This window comes from Canis lupus, chromosome 3, assembly GCF_003254725.2.
Source record: "Canis lupus dingo isolate Sandy chromosome 3, ASM325472v2, whole genome shotgun sequence".
Classification (NCBI taxonomy): Eukaryota; Metazoa; Chordata; class Mammalia; order Carnivora; family Canidae; genus Canis; species Canis lupus.
This window is the reverse complement of record NC_064245.1, coordinates 13,124,959-13,148,982: the sequence shown is the minus strand read 5'-3', so window position 1 is coordinate 13,148,982 and position 24,024 is coordinate 13,124,959. Positions and strand designations below refer to the sequence as shown.

At 38.8% G+C, this 24,024-nt stretch overlaps 1 protein-coding gene and 1 long non-coding RNA gene across 3 annotated transcripts in view; one reads left to right on the top strand and one right to left on the bottom strand.

Annotated features, from left to right (window-relative positions):
* The window catches only part of PCSK1 (proprotein convertase subtilisin/kexin type 1), a 43,370-nt gene that overhangs the window by 5,328 nt on the left and 14,018 nt on the right, over nucleotides 1-24,024 (bottom strand). The window contains exons 6-12 of the mRNA XM_025437784.3: nucleotides 21,958-22,046; nucleotides 18,854-19,026; nucleotides 17,643-17,855; nucleotides 15,070-15,170; nucleotides 6,275-6,508; nucleotides 3,439-3,596; nucleotides 2,013-2,146 (exon numbers count right to left, since the gene is read on the bottom strand). Of these exons, the coding sequence (XP_025293569.1) occupies nucleotides 2,013-2,146; nucleotides 3,439-3,596; nucleotides 6,275-6,508; nucleotides 15,070-15,170; nucleotides 17,643-17,855; nucleotides 18,854-19,026; nucleotides 21,958-22,046 (1,102 nt within the window). The remainder of the gene's footprint in view (nucleotides 1-2,012; nucleotides 2,147-3,438; nucleotides 3,597-6,274; nucleotides 6,509-15,069; nucleotides 15,171-17,642; nucleotides 17,856-18,853; nucleotides 19,027-21,957; nucleotides 22,047-24,024) is intronic.
* Nucleotides 6,442-24,024, top strand: part of LOC112653565 (uncharacterized) — a 94,118-nt gene continuing 76,535 nt past the window's right edge. For both annotated transcript variants that reach the window (XR_003132278.3, XR_003132279.3), the window contains exon 1: nucleotides 6,442-6,567. This is a non-coding gene — a long non-coding RNA (uncharacterized LOC112653565). The remainder of the gene's footprint in view (nucleotides 6,568-24,024) is intronic.

Sequence of the window (24,024 nt, the reverse complement as noted above, 5' to 3'; positions counted from 1 at the left end):
CTTGGAAAGTTGACTGCACTTTCTACAAACAGAATTATACTTAATAATTATCAAGTAATAGAAACATTCCAGTAGGGGAGGGGAAAAGCCTCTGTTGAGTATTATGAATAGCCTTCAGTATTAATCAGCCCTTAAAACCTATGTATTTATGGAAAGAGCAATAATTTTTAAAGGCTCAACAATTAAGCTAAAAATAATATGCTGAAATTAAAATCTCTAAAACATATATAAAGTGTAGAGTCAGATTTTATGAACCTGATATAAAATAGTCTCATCTTGATAAACAGATTTTCTTAAGTTTCTTTAAAAATTGAGTTAGGATGACTGGGTGGCACAGTTAGTTAAGCATTTGACTCTTGGTTTGGGCTTAGGTCATGATCTCAGGGTGGTGAGATTGAGCTCTGTGATGGGCTCCACACTCTGTGAGTAGTGTGCTTGAGACTCTTTCCTCTCCCTCTGCCCCTCCTCTTCCTGCTTGTTCTTTCTCTCTCTCTCTCAAATGAATAAATAAACCTTTAAAAATCCGAGTTAGGGATCCCTGAGTGGCGCAGCGGTTTGGCGCCTGCCTTTGGCCCAGGGCGCAATCCTGGAGACCCGGGATCGAATCCCACGTCGGGCTCGCAGTGCATGGAGCCTGCTTCTCCCTCTGCCCCTCTCTCTCTCTCTCTCTCTGTGACTATCATAAAGAAATAAAAATTAAAAAAAAAATAAAATAAAATAAAAAAAAATAAAAATCCGAGTTAAAGATCAGAGGCCAAGTTCAAGAATAGAACCACTTCCTAAGAATATTTTCTTGCTTTCCCTATGGAAGTTGGAATTTTAGATTCTGGTTCTAAATCACAATTTTAGTAGTCTTTTTTTATATTTATATAAGATTTTATTTATTTATTCATGAGAGACACAGAGAGAAAGAGAGAGGCAGAGACACAGGCAAAAGGAGAAGCAGGCTCCATGCAGGGAGCCTGACATGGGACTCGATCCCGGGACTCCAGGATCACTCTCTGGGCTGAAGGCAGGCACTAAACTGCTGAGCCACCCAGGGATCCCCAATTTTAGTAGTCTTTAGGAGAAAGCTATTCTCAAAGAAAAAAGGGAACAATGACTATACAGTTTGTATTAACTCAATAGAAATCTTCAGGAATTTAAATTCTTTTAGAATAGTTATCTAGACTTTGGTCTAGATAACAATCTGGTGCTGATATTTGTAACATTTCTATCTTGGGAAAGCTCAAACCCAGAGCCCTATTCATTTATGTGCTCAGCCTGGAGAAAATGCTGGAGAAAGATGAAAAAGTAGATAATTCAGATGCTTTGGGCTTTTTGTTCAGACACTCCCTACTCTATTTTTATGACTGTGAGTTACAATTTTAGAAAGATATCAAAAAGAGTGTTAGTAAACAGTGAAAGAAATGAAAAATGCTTTTCAGTTTGTTGCATAACTGAAACAAAACAAAAAAGTCATGTTAAAGGAGATAGCTTGTCTAATAAGTAAATAGCCACTGCAGTAAACATTGGTAAGAGTTTATGTGACCTCATCAGAAGGTCATAGCAAAGCTGTTGTAGTATTTATCTTTGTGGCTACAGGGGATTCTGGTGGCTAAGCAGGTCATGTGGCTGTCTGCATTCTGACATTAGAACACTTGGACTTGCCACACTATAATATTATTAACCAGTGTGTCCTCTTTTCTTGGTTTACTAGTACCATTTCCTGGTTTTCTTATAGTATGGCTTATTTATTTATTCAGTCAGTCAATTCAATTAATTTATAAAGCCAAGTGGGCAGAGATTGAAACACTGCATTTTTTCCTTACTTTTACTAGGGAATTACCAGAGTTCCTTAGGTCCTTTATTAATGGTGATACCATATGATACCATACCATACCATACCATACCATACCATATACCTTAAAAGTGCTTCAAAATGCTTAAAAGTGAGCCTGTGTTACTATATCTTTTCTTTTCTTTTTTTTGTTTTTTGTTTTTTGTTCCTATATCTTTTCATTTATACTTACCACGTCTGTAATTCGCAAGGTCCAGGTGCCTATGGGATTCTCTCCCCAGGTGTGAACGGACATAAAATCCCAGTTTTTGAAGCCATTAGGAGATGTATCCCTCTCTCTTTCAGCCAACAGTACAGTGCTGGTCCCTATTTTCATGCGAAACATACCAGTTAATGAATGTCCTAACAACTCTGAGAATATGATATACTCTAGCATCTACTAACTGAAAATGAAAAATGAGAGAGATTAGCCTTTCTAATTTACGATTTTTGTATAAGACCAGGATAGAGACATTCATTAAAAAAATGTTGTTACCCATAGCAATTAGCATATTGCCTGGCATATAATTTCTCACTAAATATTTTGGCAAAATATTAGATGAATATATTAAGGTTTATCTGAATAAGGAGAACTCCTAGAACCACATTTACAAACTATAGAGTCAAAGACCTAAAATACATTTTAGTGCAACTATCATTTGAAATTTAAGTGGAAGTCTTTACAATTTAACTGGTGCCTGAGCCTATAATTTAGTGTAGACATAAAAAAAATAAGGCTATATCAATTTAATAATCTTTTGTCATATAGAGACTAGTAGTAGTTGTTAACTCTAAAGTTTCAAATTCAAGCTCTCTATAGATCTAAGTGAAAGGGTCTAGTGAACACTAGGGCCACCAATGAGAAAACATTCCCCCCTTATTTCAGGCCAACTCCAAGATATCTAGAAAGCATAACTCCAAAATTAACAGAGTTCAGTCCAAACCTCTAGGAAGTTTATATCCTGGAAGATGATAGAGAGAGCTCATCTTTCCTCATGATCACCTATAAAAATTGAATTTAGTCAGGTGAATCCTACTAAAACATGAAGGAGTATTAGGAATCATTTCCTGGTTGGATTATAGTTTATGGTTCACAAGCCCTTCCCCATGCATGATCTCATCTGAGTTAGTGCTTTCTCAGGAAAGGCCAATTGACTGTCTATCATACCATATGGACTTTACAATATCATCATGGAATATTTGTTAAGTTTTCCCAATCCTCTTTCATGGATCAGAATTCTAATTTTTCATTGATTCCTTGGATGTGTCTGATATATCTGTCAGTGTTATTATCAGAGTAACTTTCACTAATGCGTTACTTAAGAAATCAATGATAGATCAGTGATCTGGGAAAATGAATACAGGTTGAAACTGTGTATCTCCGGAAAGGTTTCTTAATTGATATTATTTAAATAGACTTCATTCTCTGCTTATCTAAGAACCAATGGGAATGAGTGGGCCAAGAAAAAATAAGCCTATCTTTTGTCCTGAAAAACATCTACTGGGAAACTCAGTCATAATTTTTTTAAAAAAATCATTGATTTAAAGTCAGTCAATATACTCTTAAAAATTTAAACAAATGATTTAGAATAAACTTTTGAAGTTTGTGAAAAGCTTACCAGCAGCAGAAGTGAGTGTAACATGAAGGTCTCCTCTTCGGGAGTATTCAATTGTTGCTTCAAATTGCACATGTTCCAGGGACTTGATGGCATTTTCTTGTTCTTCACAAGCTCTTGTTGGAATTTCAATGATAACTTCTCCATTACCTTTCAGAGCTCTAAATACATTTTTAAAAATCACTGGATAAAGTATGTCTTTTCTTCTTTGCATTTTATGCAAATATACACACATTAGTCTTGACTAGCTCCCTCTTAATGAGTAGAACCCAATTCAGAAGCTATAAATAAATCTTAAAGTGTAAAAAATGGTAAGACTTTCACAGAAATACAAATAAAAAGTTCTACAATTTTTATTGATCACAAAAATACTACAAATAGCCGAAGCAACCCTGAGAAAGAGGAACAAAGCTGGAGGTATTATACTTATTCATTTCAAAATATTTTTCAAAACTACAGTAATCAAAACCGTATGGTACTGGCATAAAGAGACATATAGACCAATGCAACAGAATAGAGAACTCAGAATTAAACTCATGCATATATGATCAACTGATTTTCAACAAGGATGCTAACAGTACTCAATAGGGGAAGAGGAGTCTCTTTAGCAAAGAGTGCTGGGAAAACTGGATATCCACATTCAAAATAATGAAACTGAACCCATATCTAATGCCATATGCGAAAATCAACTCAAAATGGAGTAAAGACTTAAATATAAGACCTGAAATTATAAGTCTACAAGAAAACATAGAGAAGAAGCTTCATGACATTGGTCTTGGCATAGAGAAGAAGCTTCATGACATTGGTCTTGGCATAGAGAAGAAGCTTCATGACATTGGTCTTGGCACTGGCTAAGACACCAAAAGCATAGGTAACCAAAACAAGTGGGAATACATCAAGCTAAAAATCCTCAGTATAGCAAACGAAACCATCAATCAAATGAAAAGACAACCTACAAAACAGGAGAAAATATTGCAAACCATGTATCTGATAAAGGGTTAATCTATAAAATATGTAAGGAACTTCTACAACTCCGTAACAACAACAACAAAAAAAATTAAGAACAACTAAAAAATGAGCCAAATACTTAAATAGACATTTCTCTAAAAAAGACATACCCATGGCCAACAGGTATATGAAAAAATGTTCAACTTCACTAATCATCAGGAAAATGCAAATCCAAACACCTGTCAGGATGGCTGTTTTCAAAGAAGCAAAAGACAAGTGTTGGAAGACGTGGAGAAACTTGAACCCTTGCACAATTGGTGGGAATGCAAAGTGGTGCAGCCACTATGGAAAACAGTATAGAGGTTTCTCAAAAAATTAATAAGAGAACTACCATATGATCTAGCAATCCCACCTTCAGATATTTATCCAAAATAATTGAAAACAGGATCTTGAGGAGATCTCATGTTCATTGCAACACTATTCACAATAGCCAAGATGGGGAAGCAACCTAAATGTCTATCAACAGATGAAAGGATAAAAGAAAATGTGGTATATACACATGATGGAATATTAGCTTCTTTTTCTTTTCTTTTTTTTTAAAGAATCTTCTGAAATATGCAACAATATGGATAAACCTTGAAGACATGCTAAGTGAAATAAATAAATCACATAGAGAAATACTGCATAATTCCACTTACAAAAGATTTCTAAAATAGTCAAATTCATAGATGCAAAAAGAAGAGTTATGTGGGGCTAGAGGAAAGGGCAAATGGAGAGTTACTAATCAATGGGCATAAAATTTCAGTTAAGCAAGATGAATAAATTCTGAAAATCAGCTATACAACAACTATACTTAGAATCAACAATAATGTATTGTACACTTAAATATTAAAGAGGATAGATCTCATGTTAAGTATTTTTACCACAATAAAATAAAATAGAAAAGAAAATGGTAAGGAACCCAGATATAAGAATATAATGCTTATTGCTATGGAATTGAATTCAAGCAGGTTGGCCTTGGACCCATTAAAAAGTGGTCCATTACTCCAATCAAATCCCTTAAGAAATGATATTATCTCCATAATGAATATTTCCCAGGGCTCCCACCCTTAGATATTTTGTGAGAGGGTCTTTAGTAAAATCATGGTTGCCTTGATAGAATGACAAAACAGTTATACCAGATTCTGCTTCTGTGGCCCGATCTGGTAGGCTGAATGTGGTCTATGTAAAAGCAATATGCAGAGGGTACTTCATAGAAGAGAAATCATGAATCACATAGTACTGTAGCATGAAGTGAGGCCTTTCTATTTTTTTTAAAAGATTTTATTTATTTATTCATGAGAGTCACAGAGAGAGGCAGAGACACAGGCAGAGGGAGAAGCAGGTTCCATGCAGGGAGCCCGACGTGGGACTCGATCCCGGGTCTCCAGGATCACACCCTGGACTGAAGGAGGTGCTAAACTGCTGAACCACCTGGGCTGCCCCAGTGAGGCCCTTCTAGAAATAGATTTTGGATAATACTGGTTGGCAAGTACTACATTTAATCAATTCTAAGATGCATTTTAAAAAATAACATCTTTGAATTTGGGATTAATCTTAAAACTGATGGTAATAGTGTAATTGGCAGTGATTTTCTTACTAACATATAAAACAATAATATATCTTAAAGTGAATACAGGTAGGCTAGGAAATGGAAAAATGGAAATATGCTAACATGATTTGCAGATTTTTGATCTCTCAGTGATTCCCATGGACTCACAGGGAACGATGGTCAATGCTATTCCATCTACTTCAGAAGGGTAATTGAGAAAAAAATAAGGCAGAGTGACACATGTTATGATCAAATACTGCCATGGGCACACACACCTTTAAAGTTCCTGAAGACACTTACCTGGGCTCAAAGTTATTGTCCTTAACAACACACTCTTTCTTCTCAGGAACACTGGTCCAGGTCCTGGGATCAGCTAAATCCACCAGAGCTTTGGCATTTAGCAACCCAAATCCAAATCGACTATTCACCATCAAGCCGGCTCCATTCTTTTTCCATCCAGGGTTATTGGCCAACGGATCATACTCAGAGGTCCAGACAACCAAGTGCTGCATGTCTCGCCATGTGAGATTTGGACTGGAGGGGAAGTGGCCCAAAATGTTTTTTCAGAGACAAAATGATGTTTCCTTGTAAAAGTAAGTGATAAAAACAAGCATCTTCTATTTATAGATTATGCAGTGCCTTTTGTAAGTAGACTTATGTAATTCTAGCATGTATTTCTTTCAGAATGTCTTTTTTATTCAGAATTTAAAATACAGTACTGAAAACTTCTCCCATGTAAGCTCCTACTCTGAGTAAAATTTGGTCTTCAGTATTGTAGAAATGTGAGAGTTGGTCCCTGATTTTTAATTATTTAAATTTAAGTGGGACAAAAAGTTTAAATGATAACACTTCCTTTGTGTCTTTAGTCTTCCAACTGTCTGTTAACAGCCTTGGCACTTTGAACATTATGTGCCCACAGATGAGGCTTTCAATTTTTCTTAGAGAGACTCAGATTTTAAAGACACAATCTGGTTGCCTATTCTTAAAGACCTTTGCCTCTTTTCCTTATAAATAAAAATTAAGAGTACACTTATCTTGATGAACACGAGCAATATATGAAACGATTGAATCACTACCTTTTACCCCGGAAGCTCATGTAACATTGTATGTTAACAACACTGGAATTCAAATTTGAAGCAAACAACTTATCAAGAAGCTCTTAGCTACTTGAGATCACTCTTGCAAGGTACAATGCTGAATACTTTGGGGACATGGAAGGAAATGGTTCTTGTCTTTAAGAGGCTTACAATCCAGCAAAGGAACTAAAGCTTTTTAGAACTACGGTGTATCTGTTGAATGCTACATTCAGGGAATAATGAATTACAGGAATTTAGAGGAAGGAGAACTCTGGAGATGGAAGATGTAGGAAGAAAGCTTTGCTGGAAGGAAATTTCTGTCTGAACTTTGAAGATTGGGTTGAATGTCAGGAAGTAGAGAGAGATGGAAAAAGGAGGGGGCAAGAGAACAAAACCTACAAGGGGGAAAGGATACGATGTAGCCAGAGAGTACAGTGAGGCATCTAGTTTGTGGGAGCAGGGAAAAGGTGAGAGAGTACTGAGCCAGATGGTGAGGACTTAGCACACCAGGGAAAGGAGCTTATACTTTATCCCTTGGCAAATGGGGAATCAAGGATTTTTGAGCAAAGAAATGGTACAATCAGAAGTCTTGGTAAGATTAATTTATCAGCAATGTAAGATATATCAGAGATACATGGGATTGTTGGGTCTATTAAAATGAAGATGCAGCCTTCCCAGATCACTCTATTTAAAATTTCAATTCTCCTTGCGAACTCCTGAGCTCCCTTATCCTGTTTTGCTTTTTTCTTTTATAGTCCTTATCACCTTCTAACATACTGTGCAACTCACTTGTTTTGTATATTATTAATGTCTGCCTCCCCTGCTAGAATTAGCTGTAAGATGGGCTGAGATTGTTATTTATCTAATTCTCTGATGTGTACCATTGAGAAGAATGCCAGGCACAGGGTATATGCTAAGTTAAACATTGGTTGGTTGAATAATTGAATGTGCCTAAGTATTAAATGGCCCCAATAATTTTAAAACTTAGTGCTATTAGTCATTAGATTCTTTCAAGATCACAAGTTTTCCCTTAGCTTTGAGACATGTATTGTTTCTATCAAGCCAATCAAGCATTTTTTTATTTTATTTATTTATTTATTTTTAAAACAACCTGACTTTATTTTTTTTTAATTTTTATTTATTTATGATAGTCACACACACACAGAGAGAGAGAGAGGCAGAAACACAGGCAGAGGGAGAAGCAGGCTCCATGCACTGGGAGCCTGACGTGGGATTTGATCCCGGGTCTCCAGGATCGCGCCCTGGGCCACAGGCAGGCGCCAAACCTCTGCGCCACCCAGGGATCCCAAGCATTTTTTTAATAGATAAATACTCAAGTGTTTAGTCTTCGGGTTTTCCATCTTAGCACTAAGTTGTGTAACAACCATCAGGGGAATCTGGCTCAATTTGCTATCTTTCCCCAGAGCCCAGAATGTACTGGTTAAACAATCCCCTTGTGACAAGAAAGAGGCAGCATACATTCTTAAACATTGAGGAATCTGGTCCCTGGTTAAAATCCCACATGTGATTTTCAGATCTCTTTAGAGGCATGACAAAGTGTCTACCTGGCAGGCAAGTAGTTTCCCATAAGGGAAACTGCCCTCCCCACACCAACCTGGGTGCCGAGCACATACATTGTGATCTCTGGAAGGAGTTATCATTAAGGTCTCAGGTCCCCTACCTGGGCAAGCTCTTGCCATGTTTCTGTTCCCACCCCTTGTGCTTTCATTCCTAGGTCTCCTATCTGAGATGGTGGGCAGAGGTCTTCTTTAAGCCTCTGGCCTCTGCCCATGGCTTCCTTATAGGGGGAAAAGGAGGAAACCTTGAAGACAGTTTTACCCACTCTGATTCAGTACAGAGTACCTTCCTCTCAACCTACATTCTTGCCCCACCCCCACCCCAGAGTCAATAAAACTAGCAGGGCCTTAGGTTGAGTTTCCTTCAACAGTGATGTGATGCCCCATGTCTGTGCTACTTCACTCCCCTTCAACTGGTGCACTCTTCCATGGGGGAAAGTGGAATGGAGAAATCGCATTTTCTCTGATTTTTGACTCTTGCTTAAAACATTGTAGTAAACAATTAAATTGATTTTTAAATTTATTGCTTTAACTAGCTATTCTGATATCTGGCAGCTTAGTTCTCTCTTTCATCTCAGCTCCTGACAAACATAACAATTCACTCCGGTGAGTGACCGATGGAGTGCACAGAAAGACTATAAGTCAGTGATTCTTATGGGTCCCAGACAGCCTGCCTCATAATTTACATATTTACACTTGTAAATAGTGAAAATTCCTAAATTCCACCCTAAATCTATTGTATCAAAATGAGGGTGGGGCATGAATTTTATATTTATATTTCAACAAACTGTCTAGCCAATTCTCTGCCATAGCTAAAATAGTAGGAGTTGGGGATCCCTGGGTGTCTCAGCAGTTTAGCACCTGCCTTTGGCCCAGGGCACTATCCTGGAGTCCCAGAATCGAGTCCCAGGATCGAGTCCCGCATCGGGCTCCTGACATGGAGCCTGCTTCTCCCTCTGCCTGTGTCTCTGCCTCTATCTCTCTCTCTCTCTGTCTAAAATAAATAAATAATTAATAAATAAATAAATAAAAATAATCTTTAAAAAAATAGTAGAAGTTGGAATAAGGCATACAAGCATATAACCAATTCAGATAATTAGAAGTTATTTCAGATCATCAAGTCAGAATAGGGAGTAATAAACAGAAAGCACAACAAACCCTATTCTACTACCAAAGACCTATGTGATCTTCAGCAAGTCACTTCATTTCCCTGGGCCTGGGGTAACTCCTCTGTAAGTTGAAAGGGTCGAGTATGATAATCTTCAGAATTCTTTACAATTCAGACCTTCTATCTGCCCAATATCATAAATACCTCATTTAGATTGTGTTTCTATATTGGCCAACCCACATTAGGGAATAATTAACTAGCTTAGCAGAAATGGCTATTTTCTCATTGCAGAAACTAATTCTGTTCTATAAAGCATTTTACTGAAATCCTTGCTTCCTTCTAGTTTTTTAAATCAAGTTTTAGGTAAAAGCCTCTTATCGATGTAGCCAATGGGAAATACACCAATTTCCCATTTGAACCATCACTGTAAGCAGGTGAATATATGGAAGCTGGAAAGAGGAAGTGGTATAACTCAGGGTTATAATAAACACTAAGCATAGATTTTCTATAGCAGAACATTTATATTTAGTTGTAGGTTTTATTATTTTTATTTTCTTTTACGTATTCTTTGCAAAATATTCAATGGAGCTTCATTGTCATGCAATTAGGAAAATTAAGCTTGTTTTCCTAACAGTTATTCTTCATTTGTGAGATTGCATTTCATAAATGGAAAGGAGCCGCTAACAATAGCGCATCTCATTCCTGACAGCCTTCCTTTGTTAATTAGTGCTCAACAGCATTCACAATAATTAAATTTTTAAAAACTGCATTAGGTAGCTAATCAAGGATATGTTTATAGAAAATAAGGGTTATGGAATTAAACGTTGAAATTAAGCATTGCTTCTAATTAGTGAAGGTAAAGTAATCTGGAGACAAAATTCTAAAGTGAAAAACTTTATAGGCTATCTGGTTCGGCCTCTAAATATATGTAAGTAAGCCTAGATATTAAAGACTTTGTAACCAGGAGACTTTCCAACATTTCACTTTCCAACTCTGAGTCAGGGATTTCTTTGATATGCTTTATCAAAAGGTTTTATGCAGCATTGAAGTCCTATTTCCCTTCCTCTAGCCTTTCATGAAAACAGAAGATGGGTTCATCTGTATGTTTAATACTTCCAGAGATGTAAAGGAATTCAATGTTTTACTTCAGATATTTTGTTCTCTTAGTACGTACTCTAATTCTTTTTCTCCTCCTCAGAAGACTGAGGTAATTGCTTGCTGTCTTTCTTAGGTATACTGACTGCTTGACAATAATGGTGCCAGAGGCATTAGTCCAAGGAATTCCTGTCTCTCATTATTTATATATATATATGTGTGTGTGTGTGTGTGTTTAATGCCTATTAAGTATCTATTGATACTATTGAGTATCTTTACAAACACAACTGGATGAGGTTATAGGAAAACCTCTTTATGGCAGTTGTTTCTCAAAATTTAAAGGTACTGCCTGGGCTACTTATTAAAAACGGGGTTTTCTAGGCCAAATACCAGATACTTATGAATCTGAGTTGCTGACATTAGAATTTGGGAATCTGTCTACTAATTAAACTCCTAAGGTGATTATGCATAATCAGGGGAAGGGAAAGTATTCCTCTATGCATATTTGAGCCAGAAACCATTCTTTCTCTTTCCTTCTCCTCTTCCCATTCCCTGGTATTCCAGCTATGTCTTTTTATTATTATTATTATTATTATTATTATTATTATTATTATTATTTGTTTATTCATGAGAGACGGGGGGGGGAGGACAGAGATAAAGGCAGATGGAGAAGCAGACTCCATGCAGGAAGCCCGATGTAGGCTCAAGCCCTGAGCCAAAAGCAGATGCTCAACCGCTGAGCTACCCAGGCGTCCCCCAGCTGTGTCTTATTTAACGTAGCATAATAAGTAACCTGCTGTACAAGGAACCTTTTATGAAAAACTCAGGGGCACATGAGTTATGGTGTTCCTCTATCAGCATCAATCTTCTTAACGCCCCTGTCTTGGAGGGGATGATAGACTGCCACTGAACATCTCCTCTCCCTTGCAGGGCTGTGGGAGGCGGTATGGTATGGTATGGTATGGTATGGTATAGTATAGTATAGTAGCTGATAGCACAGCTTTGAGGTCAGACGGATCTGAATTTGCATCTCTTTGTGGGATCTTGGTTACATTTCTCAACCTCTCTAAGCCTCACTTTCTTTTGTAAAATGCAACTAGAAATTTCTTTGTCACAAGACTGCTGTAAGGGTTTGAATTAGTATTGTACACAAAGAGGTTAGCGCAATGTCAGTCATAGTAAGAACCTGACAAATACTGAATGTTATTATTCTTGATAAATTTAGCTCACAGTTGTTCTTCAGTCTCCATAGTTGTTTTTTGAGCAGCATTTGGTTCAATGATTTCTCCCAATCTTGATTATCTAGGGGCACTTTTAGAAATACTGGCATTCAGAGTTTGAAATAATCATCTCGGTATAGACAATTGAATAGAGTTCAGAAAACTGTCTCTTTGAGAACAGACACTTCAAGAATTTCCATGTACTTTGGCAGGAAGTATATAAAATGTAAGCTAGATTATGTCTATCTTACTGATGATTGAATCAAAAGGAAAGGAATTAAATTCTTTTTATATGTACTAGGGAGATCATGGATTCTTGGTATCTCTTAAATCATGAACAGTGTGAGAATCTGATAGACCCAACAGAACATTCCTTCAGAAAAATGTCACACAAACACCAGCAATTCTGCATCTAGTTTCAGCGATGTTCACAAACTGCTGGAAACTCATCTATGTTATTTCATAGCAATCCGTGAAGCTCCTGCTTTAAAACTAACCTATTAAAAATTAACTGACGTTGATGAGGCTAGATCATTCTTCTGTCATTTTCTCCTTGCACAGAAAAAAGCTTGAAATTTTAGAAATCAGAGGTTACAATTTTAAATTTTCAGCTCTTACATGAAGTTGATATCACATCTATTCAGTGAGACAGGTTTTTCTATTATACTGGTCACTAGACAAGGATGGCTTAGGCCTGACTACTTTTATTTACGTGCATCTGATAGGTGTTGGGTAGACAAAACTTAAAATTTTAAGGATTTTTTTCAGCTTCCTAGAACTAACAGTTATATCCTCAAATCATAAATATCATAGGACTATTGTACTACTTGTGTGAAACTGCTTGCCTTCGTTGAACCTTATTTTCTTCTACTCTGGACTTTGCACCACCAAACTCAACAATTCATGTTGGATTACTTTTATTTGCTGATACCTTCAATTTCCAATCAGAGTCTTATAAAGGGAAGAAGTTTGGGGGAAAAAATGGTCTGATCTGACCCCTCAATTTTATAGATGGTAAATTAAGCCCTCAGTTGGAGATTAATTTGCCTAAGGTCACATAGCTAGTGATATGCCTAGAACTTGGAGCCCTATGTTCCTTGCACTTTTGAGTGTTTAGATTATTTTTCTAAGCACTTTTAAAAGCAATTTTCTAATCCAAATTCAAGGATCTGCTGATGCCATTCTTACCTTTTGTTCCTAGACTCTGCCCCCTGTCCATTCTCTTCCTGTTACAAGTGAACTCAGATTCTGAACATTGCTCTTTTGCTGAGCCCCAGGGCTTACCAGATATCCTCCCAGCCCTTCCAAGTAGGTAAATTCTTGGTACAAACCTCTGGGCCTATCTTTCTTAGCCACTGTGGCCATCCCATTGCTGAAATACCAGGGCCAAACTACAACTCCACAGGCAGCCCCAGGGGCTCTTGGACCTACACTGGACTCTCCAGAACAAAGACTTAGCAACTTCAGGGGTTTTCCAGTGGTGGCACAGGCCAAGGTATTCTACTTTTCTGCCATCATGAACCTTGTCTACTGAATATTGCATGAGGGGAATGCTTTGTTCTCTCTCTCTAGAGAATATAGATGGTCTTCTAGGATAATCTTCTTAAGAAAGATAATAGTAACTTACAAATTTATCCACCTTCTCTATCGCGCAACTACAGCACCTGACTTGATGTTTAAAGTTTTCTTACCACCAGAAAGCAGAAACAAATAAAAAGCTGTGGATACACAATGCGCAGCAGTTAGATTTTTTTCCTCTGTGTTAAGAGACTATTGGGTAACCCATATGAGGGAAAAATATTGTTAAAACCCTTTTTAACATTATACACTAAAATTCCAGGGGGATTTAGAACTTAAACATCGTAAAGTAAACATAACAAAAGACATAAAAATAAATGTTTATCGAATTTGGGGTTGTAAATATTATTCTGAGTGTGAAAGCAAAGGAAAACGCCTTAAAGAAAAGCACGGACGAATATAACCATATACGTACTAACTTCACCGCAATAAAAATTACATATAAATAAAATGAAAAGGTAAATGTCAAACTAACCAAGCATTAATAGCTTCTCTATACTAAGGCCATAAAACAAAATCAAGGTCATAAACGAGCAATCATAGATGACAAATGGCCAAAGAATATCAGATACTGAGCTTCATTAGTAGTGAAATGAAAGCATATAAAATTGAGATGCCATTTTCCCCTATCAAAATAGCAAACATTTAGAAGATGATAAAAGTAACTTTGGTAAGGGAACTGGCACTTTCACACATTTAGTGTTGATGGGAAAATGATATAATCTTGCTAAACAGTAACTTGTCAATATGTACCAATATCATTAAAACATGCACACTCTTTGACCCAGAAATTCTAATTAGGGGTGTTTATCCTCAGGAAATTATGAGAGATGACAATTGATATTTATGGACAGAATGGGTATTTAAACATGATTCAATGACTTTAATATAATTTGCATTTATATAGTGGGATACTACAAAAGGATAAAAATTCTCTTTTTAGTTCTCATGCCCCCTGATATGTTAGATCAGCTCTGGGACTGGGCTTATATAATCTGAGGGGGGGTGGGGAAAAGAAGGAAGTTCTATAAGCTTGTTCCCAATACTACCCACAGGAAGTTATCTGGATGAAGTCTTTCCTGCTGGGAATAAACAGAAGTGAAAAGGCCTTGCAGCTGAGTGGGAGGGAAGTTGGGAGGAAAGCATGAATTTGTAAAGGTCAGGGAACATTGATTTAGCCAAGAGAAAGTGCTCTTAATAGATTATAGGGTATATTTTAAAAATTGCAAGATAATGGTTATGCTAAGTTTCCAATTTTGTAAAATTTTGCGTGTGTGTTAGATCTACATTGGAAGAGAGCTTATTTTTTATTGCTTTCTTTTTTTTTTTTTTTTTTTATAGTTTCCTAAGTTTTCTATTGTAACCACAATTCAGAAGACAATAGATGTTAATAAGAAGCAGGAGAGGCAGTCAAGGTGATTAGAAATTTCCTGGGCCTTACTTTGCTTCCAGAGCCAGGGCGAAGATGCCAGCAGCCAGGGGTGCGGAGGCCGACGTGCCCGTGTGGGTCTCGGTGCAGTCATTGTGCAGGTCGGCGCTTGTCTGGGTGGCAAACGGAAGGAAAGAAATGCAGGAGAACATGTGAGGAGTGTGCCCCTGTCCCTGGGGGTTAACCAGGGGCCGCATCTGCTACGGTCAGAAATCTCAGCTGATTCCCTTCCCTACTTCCTCCTCTAAAACCCAGGCGGATGTTTGCCATCTGCTGATATTTTAGTTCACTCTCCTCTACATGCAACTTGTCTATAATTCTGGCATCAGGCTGCCTTTTCTGGGGATGAAGTACTCCCACTATGAATATTTTCTCTTCTGAGATTCCCAAACGAAATGCTGTCTGTGAAGAAGGGACAGTTTCAAAATCACTGTGAATCATGCTGGCCCATTAATCATCAGGTCCATTGTGTTTAGTCTGGCATATTTAGAAATCCTGCCTCATGCAAAATTCCCTTTCACCTTCGGATTAACATTTGACTGCCTCCTCAGCACAAGGATGTAACCCCATCTGATGAGGAGTACTCGCACAAAATGTGTTCAGTGTGTATTTTGCGCTTGCTGTTGACATAATTTGATGGCCATGGGTTAGTGTCCATATTTGCACTTGGGTGAGAATGGTGTTTTTGTTTGTTTGTTTGTTTGTTTTTCAAATAAAAAGTGTGCTAGATTCTGATCTGGTTTCAAATTGTAAAAACTCCTCGGTAAATGTGTCCCATGGACATGCCACTTGGTTTCCCCATCTGTAGAATGAGGTTGACATTTCCTGACTCGTATTCTGAAGCCAAAATGAGATCCTATCTGTGAAAAAGCATTCTTATGCAATATTACTGCACATAAGGAATTACCCAGGCTAATTTTAGCTTAATGAGGAGGTTGCCAAGACTGAAGGGAGGAAACCAAAAAGACTTCGGATCAGGCTGCCTTAAGGACCCCCGCGGTGCTGGTTGAGCAAGCAGTCGGGCCAGAGGATTTCTAACAAGACACCCACCCAGGTTCCCGCATGATCATTTTTAGCTAGAGATTTCAATGTGTGGGAGGGAGGTGTAAAAAAATAATTTGTTCTATTATCACCTCCTTTGGCTTCCCCTTGGAGTCGCTGAATTTCGCAAGTTACAGTGGCACGGCTCCTTAGAGGGTTGCGGAAACCAGGCTGCCCTTTCTCCCTACTGACGCACTAAGTCCCAGAGCTGCCTGAGCCGAGGTTTGCGTAAGACAAAAGCTATGTTATTGCAAACGTCTCAAATAGAATCCGCCAGCTGGCTCTCCTGTGGCTGGTGTACCTAGGGAGGGATCTTCACAAGGACGGAAACTCTTCCTCCATGGCAGCTCACAAGAGGGACAGAAATGCTGACCGAGATGCCAAAAGGGCCTTTTTCTGGAAAGCGACTCTGGATACCCCCAGGGACTAGAGCAACCTGGGACTCTGAATGCAAGGGGGACACATGCCTGATAGGCCTCTTTCAAAGGCTCTCAAATAGGCCTGCCCTAAAGAATTCCTGGGGGGAACACTATTATTTGAGTAATTGAATATAAGGGCCTGAGAGGGAGGCCAGTGCTTTTAAGCTGAGCCTAGGGTTTTAACGTCTAAACTAGTGTTAGTTGCAGAAACAGGCAGTGTTCCAGAATAGTGATCTCGTATAAAAAGGAGTACTGACCTTTTTTTTTTTGTTTTGTTTTGACATGCCATTAATAGGAATTTTACACACATCCCAATATCTATTATGGGGTTCACCCACACTCTAATTGGATCATGACCTATTATTATTCTGCTAAGATTACAGTCTGCATACTTTAGCCAGTTGGTTCTTTCTGTATCAGGAGTTAAATTGGGGGCTATACGTTTTAAAATTAAGAGTACCTCTCTTTGTTCTCAGGGGCCCCGAATGGCCCTTCATCATTGTGCCCTTGAAGGGAAATCCAATAATTGCCCTTGGCAGTCTGACTCACGTAAGTGAAGGCACAGCCAAGTGTGGGCTGGAGATTCTCTGTGAGCACATAACCTTCCTGAGCTGTTTACTCAGACGCTGAGAAGTCCATCTCGGGGGAAATGGAGATGGTTATTTTCCTGCAGGTCATCCGTTCTTAGGAGATGTAGCTAGTATATGCTCTGTATTTTTATCATCTGCTAAAGAGCATGTCAGACCATATCCCTGCTATTAAAGGATCAACAAGTTACAAGGGTGGTAAACCCTGAAATCTCCGTTAAGGCTATTTTCAGGGAGGCATCACACAAGCAGGAGAGACATTTGGATTCTTGGCTGTGTGTAATGACAACTTAGTGGCTTCTCAGGGCTGAGTTTAAAAATGACAGAGGCGCAACATCTTCTTGGCAGAGGCGTCATTATCCTTGAGAGAGAAGCCTTCCCAACGTATGCCAGCCTTTCAGGTTGAGTACAGTGTGAGCCTTTCTGAGTCATCAAGCTTAAGCAAATCAATTTTACCAAAGATACTGACCGAAGGATCTTGTTGAACACAAGCCATGCTCTCCTACCCAAGCAGAGGAGTTAGACAAAAGCAACATACGATTCGCTGGTCGGTGTAATCCCCGCTGCTGTATGAGGTGGCCAGGGTGGAGGAGCACTTCTCAGCGTACCAGGGCGACAGGCCTTGCTGCGAGGCGCTGCTGATGGAGATGGTGTAGATGCTGTCCGTGTAGCCATCGCAGTCACAGTCATCTCCTTGACGCCCCCCGTTCCCAGAAGCCCACACGAAGATGGAGCCCTTTCCTTGTCTCCCCTAAAGGAAAAGCCAGACCATATCAGATCTATCATGTACTGGGACCGCTGTCACATCCCAGTGAAATCCCCCATAAATGCATGCATGTAAGTTCTCAGAGATAGTTATTTGGAGTCTGTTTCCACTCTAAGTCCTCCAGCATCTGGTTGGAAATCTCACAAGACTGCATATTAGAAGCCCCTGAGCTGTGACTCTGCTAGTCTTCCTTCACCTGGACCCTCCCTGGGATGGTCTGTGTGAGTGCTTTTCTTTCTTTTCCTTACTGTGCCGATTCATAATTTGGCCTTTAGCACTTGCTCATATTTTTGCACTCGTCCCTTGGCTTATGTCACTGTGTTTGAATCTTTGAACTTCCTCTCTTTTTTTCTGCTTGAATCTTCTGGCTGACTGATGGAATGACAAAATCAGGCATTATTCAGATCTGTTTTGCAGCTGCATTAAAAGAGATTCTTCAATTGAATGAAGAGCCAAGGCTACTCTGCCTATGACTTCTGAATTTGCACTTTGCAAAGTTTCTACTTTTGTTTTATCCCAGGCAGAACAAGGCCTTAGAATCCCGGTAGGAATGCAGTATAAACAGAGCAACACCATCAAGGCACAAGTCTGCAGCAGGCCTTTACGAAATGGGAAGTAGCACGTAGCTATATTTAAGGATGTGTTTCCAGAGATTTGAAAGAAATCTGGGTAGTTGTTTACCTAGTATAAAAAACCCAAAAGCAGCAGTAAAATGAGAAAGGACATATTCGGAGTATTTTTAAGGTAAATATTCTAAGAGTAAAGAATCTCTGTTGGATGTCAGACCCAAATGGGGAGAAACTCTTAACCCTTAACTTCCATCCCTCTGAAGAATGATTTGGCTTTCTAAATGCATTTCAAATTGTAAGCAATGACAAGAAATTCAAAGCCATTTCTTTACATACAAATTACACGTCCTTCCAGGTCCTTCCTATCCAAATGGTCAGGTTTTATTTCAGGTGGGTCTATATTAAACATCTTACCTGCTTTACACCATATTCAAAAGCCTTCTGGGCTAGTCGGCCAGGCCCCTCCACAGTTTTTCCATCATCATTTGGGCCCCAGCTGGCACTGTAAATATCCACATGTCCGGGATTGAATCCAATTGAACTGGCTTCAATAGCATCAGTCACAATGCCATCCAGCATTCTTATGCCTGAATAGCAAACCAAAAAAACACAGAAGTTGATGTGAGCATATGCATGTAGAATGGCATCATGCTCTTAATATTCATTTTATTTTTATTTTTTAATATTCATTTTATAAGACACTCGAAAGAGTTAAAAACCAGGTAACCACTGGATGCCTCAAGTGCCTGTGACCAGGCTGCTACGAGCACAGAAGGAAGATACAAGTCACTGCCTCCATACGCTTTGTTATCTGCTCTTTAGAGATAACTGTATGCACTAAGCAGTGGCCATGATTGTTAATGATTGCAAAATGTGTCCCCTCCTTTGACCCCAATAACCTGAAAATGACAGGACAGCTTTCAGAAAGAGGCATCAAACAGCCGTCCCCTTACCTGTCCATGAGTACGTGTCCATGACCATGAATGACTATTGCCCAGCGTGTGCCATATGAAGGATTCTATATGGGACACTGTGTAGCTTGAAAAGATCTATCCACAATAAGAAACTAACAAATAGGGAAAGAACTCTTGTTTCTAAGCACTGATTAAAAATAACCCAGAGGCCATTCTTTTATGTGTTTGTCGAGAAACATTTTCAAGGAACATGCTTCCTTTTCTTGTGAATAATCTCAAGGATGAAATCATTGCCATGGATTTTGCTCCTGAGGGGGAATCATTTTTCATTAGGAGAAGGCAGATGTAGTAGCTCTTTGTACTTTCTAACAGGCTGTCACCCGTCATCAGACTCATGCATTCAAGAGCCAGGAAGGCAAAGGCAATTTAGACAGATACAGGCAGCTAGCTACCTGGTTATTCCTGGCTTCAGGCTGATAATGAAGTGCACAGCCTTATATTTGCACACTGCTATTTACTATGGAGCATAGGTAAAAGAACATGTAATTAACACAATTAGTGAAAGTCGTATTGATTAAAATAAAATTGGTTAAAATTTATTTGAGGAAAAGAAGATCCCAGCTCTACTTACTAGTTGTGTGATCTTGGGCAAGCCACTTAACCTCCTGTGCCTCAGTTTCCTCAATTTTAAAATGGGGATGATAACAGCTATGTGCATTGAGGATATACTCTATGCAGCTACCATACAGGTCTAAACGTACAGACTCCTTTATCTTTATGATGCCCATATGAGGGGATGCCATAATTTTCCCCATTTTACAGGTGGATTATAAATCCAGAAAGGGACAATGACTTGCTCAGGGCCACACAACTTGAAACTGGGGAGTTGGGACTTGAATCCCAGAAATTTGGCACCCAAATCCAACCTGTGAACTTACGGAGTACAGCACCTCTAATGTGTTGATGTGGTGCCTTATAAGTGAAAAGTATTATTGAAAATACATTTTGGGCTAGACCGTCAAAGGTGGAATAATGAAAAAAAAAATCTCAGTAGACTTGGAATCAGGAGTCTTGTGTTTTAGTTCTGCATCGCCACAAACTAGCTGTCACCTTGAGAATCTTAACTTCTGATTACTCCTCTCTAAAATGAAGGGATCAGAAGATTCTCTCACAAACTATAGTGAGACACTTCATCATGACTTAAAAAGTGAATTATTTCTCTAGGTGATTATCCAATTTGTGCTTCTGCTTTCATTTTTTTTTTTTATTAATTAACAGTACTTGTAAAAAGGGAAAAACGAAGAGCATTTTGACAATGCTGGTATCAAAGGGATCAGGAATGACACACAATTTGATAGTCTGTTGTATTAGAGATTCATTATATGTACCACGACGTGTGTTTACTTGATTTCTTAAAAGGAAGTCATAATCAAATTCAAGGTGTACTTAGGCGGAGTTTAAAGGAGTTTTTCGGTCATTGGCATATTCTACAGTTGATCTTTTTTATGTAGTTTCAAAAACAAACTAAACTCAAAGCTTATAGCCTAACTGTGAAAACCCAAGGTAGAGAGATATGAAAGGAGGAGAGACAATTATGTCTCTGGGAGTCCCTGCATGTCCACTGTCCACCCATCTTCACATGGAATGCATCAGTGGGTTCTCTTGCCTTCCCGTTGGAAATCAGTCAGGGAGAACAGTAGCAAGAGTTGGGGGATGAGAGGGAAGTGAGGTACTCATTCCCTGGGATCCTCTGCCTAGAAGAAGCCCTGTTGTTGGATTCGGAGCCACATCTCCTGTCCAGTGGTTCTCTCCTAGGACCACAACTTGCTCTAGTTGCCACTGACCCTCTCCTTCCCCTTGCTCCTTTAGGCCTGAGGTGGTAACATCTGTTTTCATTAGTTAACCTTTATTTGTTTTCCTTTACTCTTTTTTTTTTTAAGTTTTTATTTTACTTCCTGTTAGTTAACCTACAGTGTTCTATTAGTCAGGTGTGCAATCTAGTGATGATTTCCCTTAAGTCTTGTAACTAGTTCCTTTATTAGATTGTCCCGATGGAACTTACCATGTTTCCCCACAAAGACACTGACTGAAACAACTAGAAATTCTAAATCCGTGCTGTTAGAGACAACCTTTCACTTCTTCATGTAACACGTATGTATTCTTTTTTTTTTTTTTTTAAGACAGTTATTTGCTATGAAATGAAAAAGGACAGAATTGAGAGGCAGGGAAAGTCTTTGCCTAAATTTACCTCCTCCTTCTGTTCCCTTAGCAAGCACTCAATAACAAATCCTTGTAAATTAGCACACAGAGAAAATTAGATTTGGTTCAAAAGTCTTTCAACAACAAAAAAAAAAAAAAAAAAAAAGTCTTTCAACATTACTGTTTTTCTCCCCACAAAAAATGTGTAGGCTATATTCAGCTATCACTTTTTAGAAATCCAGATTCATTGATTTGTTTGCAAATCACACTTAAATCCTACAGCATATTTTACATGGAATTCATTTCTTCCTCTGATTATTGAAAGCCCCCTCCCCCCTCATTCACACCAAGTGATGCAAGACTCAAATTGAAGTGTAAAACTCTGGGAACAACTCTCTGCTTTACCTCCAACTTTGGAATTGTATGCAACTCCGACCCCACACTTGTGATTATTTGCTTGCATGGCAATTTCTCCTGCACATCTGGTCCCATGTCTGAAGATTTAAAAATAGGAATTATAAAACATAAATGAGAGCAAACTGTTGTTTGCACATGAACCCATGGTACATGGTACATGGCCATACTAACTTTTTGTTAGCCTGTTGCCGTTTCCTTCCCATCAGTATTAGATGAAGTGTATGTATCAGATGATACAGGTACTGGAGCCAAAGTACATGATTCAAATTCCACCTTCTGCCACTGACTAGCGGTGTGACCTTGAGTAAGTTATTTGTCCTCAGGGATTTTGTGGCAAAACCATTAGATATTGCATGTAGAGCATTTAGAATAGTGGCTGGCATAATGTAAGAACTCAGGAAGTGCTAGCTATGGATACTATCATGAGCAACTCTGACACTTTTCTTTGAAATGGCTTCTGCTCCATACTTTTCAGTGAAGTGGCTCCTCACTCCCTGTCTAGTGACTTCCTTTGGAGTAGGTTATCCTGGACCAGTCCTAGTAGGATAAGTAGAACAGAATTCTCCTCTCAAGCCCTCTTCCTCTCCTCTAACCATACTCCACCAAACTAAAGCGACTGAAGTTTTCTGATGCCAAGGGGAGTTTGAGATTTTAACAGGACACTACTGGCTAATTGGGAAACCAGGCCCTCCTGCAACTCTGATCAGGGCCAGAAGCCTGAATAAGACTGGTTGTGCAATCAGGCAAAGAGAGCAATTTATGATTTCCAAGTATCTGGAGGGAAAAGTCCATCTCTAAAACAGAGCAGAGTCCACCATTAAAGCATCAATTCTGAAAATCTGGGAATAATAAGCATCTTTTCCCACACCACCACCACCACCACCACCACCACCACCACCACCACCGCACACCCCCACCCCCCGACCTCAGGAGAGTCAAAAGTCAAAAGTACTTTAGTTTGAATTTATTTCATGAGTTCATTCCATTGTAGAAGTACCTGGGAGCAGGGTAAAAGCTGTTGGTGCTTTGGTGGAGCTCACATAGGAAAGGGGAAGAGTTAGTTCTGAGCAACACGGTCAGCCAGCTACTTTTAGGCATTACTACGCTGGACCTCTATTACTCTAGCCCAATCTAGAATAAATATTCTAAATTGACTATCCAAAATAATCCTGTTTCACTTTTTTTCCCCACTAAAGTACCAAAGATGATTTTTTGGTCTCCTTTTACTAAATGATGTTTCTGTTTCTTCATGTTAATACTGGAGAGGAATCCTAAGTCAAAACAATATTATTATCTTTAATTCATGGTCTTTCCTAATGCAGCAGACATCTGCCGCCTTTTTTTTCTCCTAGCATTTTCTCTTTTAGGGAAGTAGCTCTCCCTCATTCTTTGTGATTCTATCATGAGGCTCCTCTTCCCAGACAGCTTTCAAGGATTGTTGCATATTCTGGGGAAGAGAATTCTATTCTTTCTCTAGAATCTTCGGTTTTAAGCTCCATATGAGCCATGTGGATCTTGCTGCCAGGCGAGGTTGTTTTTTTTTTTTTTTCTTTAGAATAAAGCTAATTGGAAGCAAGCAGCTAAGAGATAGAGAATGATTGGGGTCCTAGTAGCATATTTGAGAGCCTGATATTGGAATGCCTGAAGCTAGACTATATCTTAGGTAATTTTTTTTTAAAATCCTCATTTTACGGAATCTTTGAGTTAGGATTTTCTCATTTGAAACTGAAGCTACCCTGACCAACAGACTCATTCTCTTGAGAAATGGGTGCACACTGAACGCATAAAAGGACTCTTATGCTTCTTTGATAGATTAGCCCTCTTTGCTTTTGTAGAAGGAGAAACTGAGATGTCACCCTCTGGGAAGTAGTTCCTAGAAGTCTCCACTACCAGTATTTCCTTTTACACAGGATAGGAGATAGGGCCAGGATAGCAGAATCTGCAGCCTGAGCCAACAGAATCAAACTGTTGGCAGACATCCCCAGCACAGCACCTCTGTCCTAAAAATGATGCAATGTGACACCACCTATTATTTATCTCCCCTTACAAACTGAA